At 42.0% G+C, this 9,992-nt stretch overlaps 2 protein-coding genes across 2 annotated transcripts; both read left to right on the top strand.

Moving 5' to 3' along the window:
• Positions 1-585: 585 nt before the first annotated feature.
• LOC146331471 (acidic mammalian chitinase-like) lies at positions 586-3,729 on the top strand. Its single transcript, XM_084731478.1, has 11 exons — positions 586-688; positions 796-825; positions 923-1,124; positions 1,238-1,294; positions 1,389-1,554; positions 2,159-2,283; positions 2,388-2,511; positions 2,596-2,778; positions 2,885-3,004; positions 3,102-3,240; positions 3,319-3,729. Exons 1-11 carry the CDS (start codon positions 664-666, stop codon positions 3,573-3,575), a joined length of 1,428 nt encoding a protein of 475 aa, XP_084587604.1. The 5' UTR covers positions 586-663; the 3' UTR covers positions 3,576-3,729.
• A 2,921-nt stretch (positions 3,730-6,650) lies between these two features.
• On the top strand, positions 6,651-9,828 carry LOC146331470 (acidic mammalian chitinase-like). Its single transcript, XM_084731464.1, has 11 exons — positions 6,651-6,742; positions 6,850-6,879; positions 6,977-7,178; positions 7,295-7,351; positions 7,446-7,611; positions 8,242-8,366; positions 8,471-8,594; positions 8,679-8,861; positions 8,968-9,087; positions 9,184-9,322; positions 9,399-9,828. The coding sequence occupies exons 1-11, from the start codon at positions 6,718-6,720 to the stop codon at positions 9,677-9,679; spliced, it is 1,452 nt and encodes a 483-aa protein (XP_084587590.1). The 5' UTR covers positions 6,651-6,717; the 3' UTR covers positions 9,680-9,828.
• Positions 9,829-9,992: the final 164 nt, after the last annotated feature.

Here is a 9,992-nt window from a genome sequence, read left to right as displayed (position 1 = left end):
AGCCCGTCTCCTCTGTGTCTTGCATTTGGGTTCACAAGTGAACTCACAATAACAGGTCAGGGATAAACATAAACTACATTAAGCAAGGAATACATTTTTTTAGGGGTGAAGGAACATATTTTAACAAATTGAATGAATAATCTATGTAATGAAAAGAACACAAAGTGTGATCTTGAGAATCTGGATTTCTTTTGAGCTAGATGACCATCAGATGGAGCTCTTGTACACATGAGGACAGAAGGAGCCATTTGGCACACAAGGCAAGATTTGTAATATCACCAGACAGAGCAACAACTGCAACCTGATATGTACAGTCTTCAAATGATTTAAGACATTTGGTGAAGGTGAATGAGAAGACATATAATTAGACACCATTCAGCTCTACTGTAGGGGAATTTGGTGCTGCACTTTTCAGATAACGGTAACCATGAAAATATTTCATTTAATCAGATTATATTATCAAAAGGCACATGAAGGTTATCAGCATTTTCCACCAATTCAGAGCAACTCTGGTCTTGACCAAACAAATCAATGAGTTTGACTTTTGAGTTTTGCTGAATAGTCAAACCATATCAAATACATTTGTCACATATTGCAGATATGGCGAGGAACTGAGGAGTATAAAAGAGTCTGTTGGCCCTCAGTTCGTTGTACAGAGGCACCATGGGCAAGCTACTTATCTGCGTTGGTAAGCTGAGTTCCTTTTCTTATAGAGACTTTTGAAACTTTGTTACTACACATTTTACTTAACCTGCCTTCTCCTCACCTCTCTAAATTTGTCTCTTCTCTCTTCAGGACTGGCTCTCCTGCTGCATGTGCAGCTAGGTATTTACACTATTCATCCATTAATTTGCAGTGAAACATATTTGGACGTATTTAAGTTGGTGACATAATATAATCCTGATTGTTCCATATATTACAGGATCATCCTACATCCTCTCCTGTTATTTCACTAACTGGGGACAGTACCGTCCCGGAGCAGGCAAGTATTTCCCCACCAACATTGACCCATGTCTCTGTGACCACCTCATCTATGCCTTTGCTGGAATGGACTCCAACATGATCAAGACCTACGAGTGGGACGATGAGAAACTCTACGGACAGTTCCAGGCCCTGAAGAACCAGTTAGTATACACAAATGTTCACAGTGTGATTTCAGCACACATGAAAACACCTTTGATGACTGCATTTTAGCTTGCAGTCACACAGAGGTTAAAGTGGATGTTGCTTCTTGCAGGAACAGCAACCTGAAGACCCTGCTGGCCATCGGAGGATGGAACTTTGGTACTCAGAAGTGAGTACTATAGTAATCAAATGAGCATCAGTATTCTCACCAAGACAAACTTATAGCACAGACAGAAACACTCTGCCTGTCTTCCTGTCTCCAGGTTCACCGCCATGGTTTCCACTGCTGCCAACCGTCAGACCTTCATCAACAGCGTCATCAGTTTCCTGCGTCAGTACCAGTTTGATGGTCTGGATATTGACTGGGAGTACCCTGGTTCTCGTGGCTCTCCTCCTGCGGACAAGGAGCGCTACACCGTCCTGGTCCAGGTTGGTTATATTGCTTTGCAATCGCTTCTGGCTTCAAATGAATACAGGTTTTAATGCACATGGAGGAAGTAAGTCTTCAGTCAGAAATACTTTCTAACGTGTGGTTAGCCATCTGTTTTAACCTGAACTACGATCTTTTCTTGTACCGACAACAAAAGTAGATAAAGTCATCCAAACTGCAAGAGAAAAGTGGAAAAACAAAAAACAACAAAAATGGAGGATAATAAGTCAATAATTGTAAAAGTAAGCTTATCCGAGTCAAACTCCAGTTAGTCCCACAATACAAGACAGTTGCTGCTCCTGGTGTGGATTGGTGTGGCAAAACGAATTTTCCACTGTGTAGCGGGAATCAGAGGTAGCAAAGCCATTATTGCTGTTTTGGCACATCACCTGCATACCTGCATATACATTGTATATATGATATTTCTTTTTAAGGGTTTCTATCCAGGAGATCCCATAGAACCAATACAGGAAATACAGTCATCAAATTCCATTAAATTGAAGGTTTTAATGTACAAACTTTCTAAGTTTAAAACTTTGTCAGTTTAAAAAAAAGTAATGATACAGAAACTTTAAACATTTCTCTCTTCTTGTCTGTCTGTAGGAGCTGATGAGCGCCTTTGAGGCTGAGGGCAAGAAGACCAACCGTCCTCGTCTGATGCTGACTGCTGCCGTCTCTGGCGGAAAGGGAACCATCGAGTCTGGCTACCAGATTGCCCAGATCGGAGCGTAAGTACACAAGCAGACACATGCAAACATTACATTCTGTCACATTTGTTGTCCCGAGAACAACCATCACTAAACATTAATCCTCATGTTTGTTTCTTTGGCAGTGTGCTGGACTACTTCCACGTCATGACCTATGACTTCCACGGTTCTTGGGAGCACAATGTTGGAGAGAACAGCCCACTGTACAAGGGCCCTGCTGACCAGGGATCCATGATCTACTTCAATGTGGTGAGTGAGCACTCTTGCTGTAAATTAATACAAATGTTATTACAAAACAGACTCTCATGCCAGCCTGTACTCTCTGATGTGTAGGACTACGCCATGAACTACTGGAAGAGCAACGGTGCCCCCGCTGAGAAGCTGCTGGTTGGTTTCCCCACCTACGGCCACACCTTCCGTCTGGCTTCCTCTAACACTGCTGTGGGCGCTCCCGCCAGTGGACCTGGACCTGCTGGACCTTTCACCCGTCAGGCTGGCTTCTGGGCCTACTATGAGGTTTGTGCTTCTTTTTTCTGCATATACTACAGTATACGACGGGGAAATATACTGTATGCACATGTGTTGTGTAGATCCCTAACCTTAAATCTCTCCCTCCCATCAGATCTGCACCTTCCTGAAGCAAGGAGCCACTCAGGCTTGGGACGCCCCCCAGCAGGTGCCATATGCCTACAACCAGGGAACCTGGGTTGGATATGACAATGTTAAGAGCTTCCAGATTAAGGTATGAAGTGGTACTTCATTATCTGAATTCCTGACATAAACACTGATTTTTTAAAGTTTTTTTTAACACTTTGTTTTGCCTCTAATGTGCTCTACAGATTCAGTGGCTGAAGCAGAGCGGTTTCGGAGGAGCCATGGTGTGGAGCTTGGATCTTGACGACTTCAGTGGCACTTTCTGTGGCCAGGGAAAATACCCCCTGATCAGCACCATCAAGAGCGGACTGGGAACTGGAGCTTGTAAGCATGAACTACATATCCTAACATATCGAGGCTTGGTTACATGTTTTTTTTTAACTCTTTAATTTCTCTCCTCAGCCTGCAGTGCTCGTACTGACCCCCTCCCTCCAGTGAGTCCAACCCACGCTCAGCCCCAGCCCGGTGGCGGTGGCAGCAGCAGTGGTGGCAGCAGCAGCGGTGGATCTGGTTTCTGTGCTGGCAAGGCTAATGGAGTCTACCCCGACCCAACCAACAAGAACCAGTTCTATCATTGCAACCAGGGACAGACCTACGTCCAGCACTGTGCTGCTGGTCTGGTGTACGATGACAGCTGCAAGTGCTGCAGCTGGGCTTAAAAAGTCCGTGGATGAACTTCATACTGACTGTTGTCAAGTTAGGAGCTGGGTCAAGTATCATGTAATGTAAGACCACCCAACTAAGGCCCATTCAAGAACAGCTCTGCAACACCTGTAACTGATGTAAATAAACATCGTGTTTCAAGCAACTTCAGATCTCTGATGGTTTCTTGTGTGCTGTATGTATTTTTAGAGACAATAAAATTATAAAACCACAAATCAACAGAAAAAGTCAACCACAAAATAAAGTTATTAGTTGCAGACTCAGTGAACATCAGACATGAGCAACAAAAAAATGTCTTCATTCACAAGACAATATGACTGTAAACAGTAATGGTTACTGCAGATAAAGCCACATCAAAGTTCAGCATGAAAACAGTTAAATATTGCAGCAAAAGAGGTTATTTCTACAATATACTACATATGACACTAACACTATAATATACTAACACACATGATCACATATTCTCATTAAAACACTTGAACACACAAATATGTTGAAAAAAAATATTTTCCACAATAGCTATAATTTGTCAACATAAATACTGTCTAAATGTCTTCTCTGTACTTAATTACCCCATTGATGAATCAAATGAAATTGGCTCAAAAAAAAAATGAAGGAAAATGTATTTAAACTCAAAATGTGTGTCGTTTACCAACTTCTCAGTCTAATATGTCATAATGTGTAAAGTAAAGAGGTACATAATATTGAGTAGTTACTGAGTGGTACCTCGTTATCATATGATTATTTACCCTTTTTGTGTTAAAGTGATTCATAACACTGTGTAGTAACTGATTATCACTATATAACCTTTTAGTGTCCTTTCAGATAAGGTGGTATAATACTGAGTAGTTAGTGAATAGACCCTCATTGCTTTATGATGACCTAAAGTAAAGTAACACATAATACTGGATAGTTGCTGAGTACTGAAACATTAATTCATCATCACCTTAAATGGTTAATGGACAGTCATGACTAAGTTTGTATCGTTCATTGGCTGCTTCAGGGTTATTCAGAAACCATTCATAAAGAAAGTGCTCAGTATGATTGATTTACAGATATTCATGAAGTAACCATTACCTAATAATTCATTAATATAGGATCTCCTAGTCTGTTCTCTAGAAGCTCATCACTATATAGTCCTCCACTTACTTTCTGACAATTCATCAATCATCAAGTCATTCCTGATTCCTTCCTCACTTGTTTCTTTATGTATTGATCATTAACTAATCATTAGCAACACTACAAAATTTGAGTAGGAGTGACTCATTAACTAATGGTTAACTAGCAGTTAACCGACTAATCAACATTTTGTGTACTTTATTGTAAAAAATACATTATGTAATAGTTAGAATTCTCTTGGTGAATATCCAGGTAGATTTTAATATGAGAGTAAATTTATCACTACCCATACATAATTAAATTAGCTCTTTGACTTTTTTACACAGCATTTAGACGCATTTTGAATTCTGGTTTTACTACCTCTGTCAAACTCATATATTGACAACCTTCACCGATATGTACTGAGTTCTGAACCCTGAAGCATTTAAAAGCTATTGATCTTACAGAGGGCACATGGAGATCTTTGAATAATTCTGAGTTGGAATTGTTTTCTGTTAATTCAGTTCACACTTTTGTTTGGTTTGTAATGCATTAATATATGATTATAGCTTAATCAAAAATGTATATTTTTCCGCTGCCCAGTAGTGCTATCCATCTAGATTATTTTGGTGTGAGTTGCTGAGCTTGGAAAGAAAGAGAGCAAATCCCCGTCAGGCAGCAGATGGTGAAGCACCAACTGCAATGCCATCCCTACTGCGTGGTGAAAGTATTCTAGATTAGCTGCAGACAAGCTCTGGGTGCAGTGATCATGCATGCACGCACACACCAACACACTCACACATGCACTCATGTACACACATGCATGTGGAAGCTATTACGTGATCCCCTCTCAGCTTATGCCTGGCAGGGATAAAAATTTGAAAAGCTCCAAAGCAATTCCTCTTTCCTGAAATCATCACCTGTTTTCTCAAGATAATCTACCAAACTTGTTGTGAGCAATTTCATGTAAGAACTATTTTATTTCTACCGTTGAAAGAAAGTATTTCATCTTTTTTTTTTTTTTTTGAGCGAACTGTCCCTTTAAAAGTAGGAGGAATGTTGTTCCATACTCATCACATCACATCAGTGTTGGGCATTATCACAGTGAGTCATCAAAACAGTGTCTGCACCACCAGCTTCATTCAGTTTTTTCATTTTTCTAAAAGCAAGAGACAAAACCAAGATTATGATTCAGAGTGGTTTCGTCTTCGCTCTTTGCCTTGCTGCTTTGTTCCTGTCCAGCCTTCAGTCTGCCTGCCTGATGTCCAGCCCTCCATTTTTCAGGGCCCAGGCCACGTGCCCTTGAGTCCCTCCTCTGGACACCCTCCATCCATCCATCCATCCATCCATCCATCCATCCATCCATCCATCCATTGCTGGATGATTCGTGGTCACTCCCAGTCTAGTTTTCAAGTTTTCCATGATTTTTGTGATTTGTTTCTCTGTCTGTCTGTTACTCTTGTCCATCTCCAGCCTGTGCACACCACCCAACCTTGCTCATTTACTCTCTTCCATCATCTGTATTCCACAACTAGAAGTAACATCAATAAACCTCCTGAAGCCCGTCTCCTCTGTGTCTTGCATTTGGGTTCACAAGTGAACTCACAATAACAGGTCAGGGATAAACATAAACTACATTAAGCAAGAAATACGTTATTTAGGGGTGAAGGAACATATTTTAACAAATTGAATGAATAATCTATGTAATGAAAAGAACACAAAGTGTGATCTTCGGAATCTGGATTTCTTTTGAGCTAGATGACCATCAGATGGAGCTCTTGTACACATGAGGACAACGGTAACCTTGAAAATATTTCATTTAATCAGATTATATTATCAAAAACCACATGAAGGTTATCAGTATTTTCCGTCAATTCAGAGCAACTCTGGTCTTGACCAAACAAACCAAAGAGTTTGACGTTTGAGTTTTGCTGAATAGTCAAACCATATCAAATACATTTGTCACATATTGCAGATATGGCGAGGAACTGAGGAGTATAAAAGATTCTGTTGGCCCTCAGTTCGTTGTACAGAGGCACCATGGGCAAGCTACTTATCTGCGTTGGTAAGCTGAGTTCCTTTTCTTATAGAGACTTTTGAAACTTTGTTACTACACATTTTACTTAACCTGCCTTCTCCTCACCTCTCTAAATTTGTCTCTTCTCTCTTCAGGACTGGCTCTCCTGCTGCATGTGCAGCTAGGTATTTACACTATTCATCCATTAATTTGCAGTGTAATATATTTGGACGTATTCAAGTTGGAGACATAATATAATCCTGATTGTTCCATATATTACAGGATCATCCTACATCCTCTCCTGTTATTTCACTAACTGGGGACAGTACCGTCCCGGAGCAGGCAAGTATTTCCCCACCAACATTGACCCATGTCTCTGTGACCACCTCATCTATGCCTTTGCTGGAATGGACTCCAACATGATCAAGACCTACGAGTGGGACGATGAGAAACTCTATGGACAGTTCCAGGCCCTGAAGAACCAGTTAGTATACACAAATGTTCACAGTGTGATTTCAGCACACATGAAAACACCTTTGATGACTGCATTTTAGCTTGCAGTCACACAGAGGTTAAAGTGGATGTTGTTGCTTCTTGCAGGAACAGCAACCTGAAGACCCTGCTGGCCATCGGAGGATGGAACTTTGGTACTCAGAAGTGAGTACTATAGTAATCAAATGAGCATCAGTATTCTCACCAAGACAAACTTATAGCACAGACAGAAACACTCTGCCTGTCTTCCTGTCTCCAGGTTCACCGCCATGGTTTCCTCTGCTGCCAACCGTCAGACCTTCATCAACAGCGTCATCAGTTTCTTGCGTCAGTACCAGTTTGATGGTCTGGATATTGACTGGGAGTACCCTGGCTCTCGTGGATCTCCTCCTGCGGACAAGGAGCGCTACACCGTCCTGGTCCAGGTTGGTTATATTGCTTTGCAATCGCTTCTGGCTTCAAATGAATCCAGGTTTTAATGCACATGGGGGAAGTTAGCCTTCAGTCAGAAATACTTTCTAACATGTGGTTAGCCGTCTGTTTTAACCTGAACTACAATCTTTTCCTGAACCTACAACAAAAGTGGATAGTTTTAGTTTTGTTGTCTTAACTCATCCAAACTGCAAGAGAAAAGTGGAAAAACAAAAAACAACAAAAATGGAGGATAATAAGTCAATAATTGTAAAAGTAAGCTTATCCGAGTCAAACTCCAGTTAGTCTGACAATACCAGAGAGTTGCTGCTCCTGGTGTGGATTGGTGTGGCAAAAACAACTTCTCCACTGTGCAGTGGGAATCAGAGGTAGCAAAGCCATTATTGCTGTTTTGGCACATCACCTGCATACCTTCATATACATTGTATATATGATATTCCTTTTTAAGGGTTTTGGGAAGAAATCTATCCAGGAGATCTCATAGAACCAATACAGGAAATACAGTCATCAAATTCCATTAAATTGAAGGTTTTAATGTACAAACTTTCTAAGTTTAAAACTTTGTCAGTTTAAAAAAGTAATGATACAGAAACTTTAAACATTTCTCTCTCGTCTGTCTGTAGGAGCTGATGAGCGCCTTTGAGGCTGAGGGCAAGAAGACCAACCGTCCTCGTCTGATGCTGACTGCTGCCGTCTCTGCTGGAAAGGGAACCATCGAGTCTGGCTACCAGATTGCCCAGATCGGAGCGTAAGTACACAAGCAGACACATGCAAACATTACATTCTGTCACATTTGTTGTCCAGAGAACAACCATCACTAAACATTAATCCTCATGTTTGTTTCTTTGGCAGTGTGCTGGACTACTTCCACGTCATGACCTATGACTTCCACGGTTCTTGGGAGCACAATGTTGGAGAGAACAGCCCACTGTACAAGGGCCCTGCTGACCAGGGATCCATGATCTACTTCAATGTGGTGAGTGAGCACTCCTGCTGTAAATTAATACAAATGTTATTACAAAACAGACTCTCATGCCAGCCTGTACTCTCTGATGTGTAGGACTACGCCATGAACTACTGGAAGAGCAACGGTGCCCCTGCTGAGAAGCTGCTGGTTGGTTTCCCCACCTACGGCCACACCTTCCGTCTGGCTTCCTCTAACACTGCTGTGGGCGCTCCCGCCAGTGGACCCGGACCTGCTGGACCTTTCACCCGTCAGGCTGGCTTCTGGGCCTACTATGAGGTTTGTGCTTCTTTTTTCTGCATATACTACAGTATACGGCGGGGAAATATACTGTATGCACATGTGTTGTGTAGATCCCTAACCTTAAATCTCTCCCTCCCATCAGATCTGCACCTTCCTGAAACAAGGAGCCACTCAGGCTTGGGACGCCCCCCAGCAGGTGCCATATGCCTACAACCAGGGAACCTGGGTTGGATATGACAATGTTAAGAGCTTCCAGATTAAGGTATGAAGTGGTACTTCATTATCTGAATTCCTGACAGAAACACTGATTTTTTAAAGTTTTTTTAACACTTTGTTTTGCCTCTAATGTGCTCTACAGATTCAGTGGCTGAAGCAGAGCGGTTTCGGAGGAGCCATGGTGTGGAGCTTGGATCTTGATGACTTCAGTGGCACTTTCTGTGGCCAGGGAAAATACCCCCTGATCAGCACCATCAAGAGCGGACTGGGAACTGGAGCTTGTAAGCATGAACTACATATCCTAACATACTGAGGCTTGTTTACATCTTTTTTTAACTCTTTAATTTCTCTCCTCAGCCTGCAGTGCTCGTATTGACCCCCTGCCTCCAGTGAGTCCAACCCACGCTCAGCCCCAGCCCCAGCCTAGCGGCGGTGGCAGCAGCAGTGGCGGCAGCAGCAGTGGTGGCAGCAGCAGCAGCGGTGGATCTGGTTTCTGTGCTGGCAAGGCTAATGGAGTCTACCCTGATCCAACCAACAAGAACCACTTCTATAGTTGCAACCAGGGACAGACCTACCTCCAGCACTGTGCTGTTGGTCTGGTGTTCGATGACAGCTGCAAGTGCTGCAACTGGGCTTAAAAAGTCCATGGATGAACTTCATACTGGTTGTTCTCAAGTTAGGAGCTGGGTCGAGTATCATGTAACGTAAGACCACCCAACTAAGGCCCATTCAAGAACAGCTCTGCAACACCTGTAACTGATGTAAATAAACATCGTGTTTCAAGCAACTTCAGATCTCTGATGGTTTTTTGTGCGTTGTATGTATTTTTAGAGACAATAAAATTATAAAACCATAAATCGACAAATTACTTTGAATGTCAAAGATTAGCAACAAAAATGTTTAGTCATCTATTCACTCACAAAAATTCTATCCCTAAATGTTGAGTAAAGT

This window comes from Lutjanus erythropterus, chromosome 2 (assembly GCF_056507025.1).
Source record: "Lutjanus erythropterus isolate fLutEry1 chromosome 2, fLutEry1.hap2, whole genome shotgun sequence".
Taxonomy (NCBI): Eukaryota; Metazoa; Chordata; class Actinopteri; order Lutjaniformes; family Lutjanidae; genus Lutjanus; species Lutjanus erythropterus.
This window is presented reverse-complemented; position numbering and strand designations above follow the sequence as displayed.